The 1,624-nt window shown below is 35.8% G+C and overlaps 1 protein-coding gene across 1 annotated transcript in view; it reads left to right on the top strand.

Moving 5' to 3' along the window:
- LIN9 (lin-9 DREAM MuvB core complex component) overlaps nucleotides 1-1,624 on the top strand; it is a 77,233-nt gene that overhangs the window by 68,742 nt on the left and 6,867 nt on the right. The window contains exon 11 of the mRNA XM_037737810.1: nucleotides 851-976. Within this exon, the coding sequence (XP_037593738.1) occupies nucleotides 851-976 (126 nt within the window). The remainder of the gene's footprint in view (nucleotides 1-850; nucleotides 977-1,624) is intronic.

The raw sequence follows: 1,624 nt of genomic DNA, 5'->3' as shown, positions 1-1,624 counted from the left end.
AAAAAAAAAAAAAAAAAAAAAAAAATGTGGGAATGAAACCTCTAGTCAATTATCCTTGACTAGAGAGGTTTCATTGCCAGCATTTTTAGTAGGAATGAAATGGAGGGTATAATTTATTGGAAGTACTGTGAAGAGAGAGAAGGAAATGGCATTGAAGTCCATTAACACTTGTTGGTAGAGCACATACATGGAATGATGACACAATAAAAAGTTAATATTCATTGAGCATTTGCTATGTGGGAGGCACTGTGCTAACATGCACTATCTCATTTAATCTTTGCAACAACCCCACAAGGTAGATAATCTTATTATCCCAATTTTGCTGTTGAGGAACTCAAGGCACAGAAAGATTAAGGAACTTGCTTAACATCACACAGCTAGGTGGTGATAGAGGTGGAATTTGAATATATATCATCTGATTGTAACACTCCTGCTCTTAAACAATTATGCTATACTGAACTGATTCCAGGTACAGCATCAATTGGTTTAAAAAACTAGAATGTTTCAAATGAGGACATATAGTTTAACAACTAACAATCCTATGAAAAAGTTGAAAGACTAATATAACGAACATTGCATACATATTTATCAATTAACATTTTGCTTCATTTAATTTATCTCCATGTAAGATCTGCTTTTCAGAAAAGCAAATGGCAGACATGATGCTCCAATGAACAAGGGCAATCTCCTAAATAACAATGCCATTATCACAGACAAGAACTATAACAATTAAAACAGACATTTAATAACCTTTAGTTTGCTTTTTAGATAAGTCAAATCTCCTTTTAGATCATTGAAATTGCATTGCTAAAAAACAAACTCTTACCAAGATCTGATTTTTTTTTCTCAGAAGTCATATTCCATGCCCATCAGCATTGAATTTCAGCGGAGATATGCAACTATTGTTCTAGAGCTTGAACAGCTGAACAAGGACCTAAATAAAGTTTTGCATAAAGTTCAACAGTATTGCTATGAGGTAAGTGATATGTATAGATTTCCCTCTGTATTTTTCTCTGAACCTTAATACTTTTACCTTCACACTTTAGAAAATCCATACCAAGCCAGGTGTGGTGACTCACGCCTGTAATCTCAGCATTTTGGAAGGCCGAGGTGGGCAGATCATGAGGTCAGGAGTTCAAGACCAGCCTGACCAACATGGTGAAACCCTGTCTCAACTGAAAGTACAAAAATCAGCTGGGTGTGGTGGTGTGCGCCTGTAATCCCAGCTGCTCAGGAGGCTGAGTCAGGAAAATTGCTTGAACGTGGGAGGCGGAGATTGTTGCAGTGAGCCAAGATTACACCACTGCACTCCAGCCTAGGTGACAGAGCGAGACTCTGTCTCAATAAAAAAAAAAAAGAAAAAAAATCTATACCAAGCCAGTATCTTTATAAAGTCCTTTAGCAGAACTGTGTTATATAAAGTTTCTTATTCCTCCCAGCATCAGTGTTGAAGACTACTTTATACACAGAAAGCTGTCAGTTCTGAGTTTTTTCGTTCAAGTTACAAATGATAAAGCTCTCCAAAAAAATTTGTAAAAATCCAGAAAACTAATTACTCTGAATTCCACTACCCCTGAGACCAAATTTTGTTGTTGCTTCTTTTTTCTTTTTTTTTTTTTTTTTT

This window comes from Cebus imitator, unplaced genomic scaffold (genome assembly GCF_001604975.1).
Source record: "Cebus imitator isolate Cc_AM_T3 unplaced genomic scaffold, Cebus_imitator-1.0 Scaffold42, whole genome shotgun sequence".
NCBI classification, from domain to species: domain Eukaryota; kingdom Metazoa; phylum Chordata; class Mammalia; order Primates; family Cebidae; genus Cebus; species Cebus imitator.
This window is presented reverse-complemented; position numbering and strand designations above follow the sequence as displayed.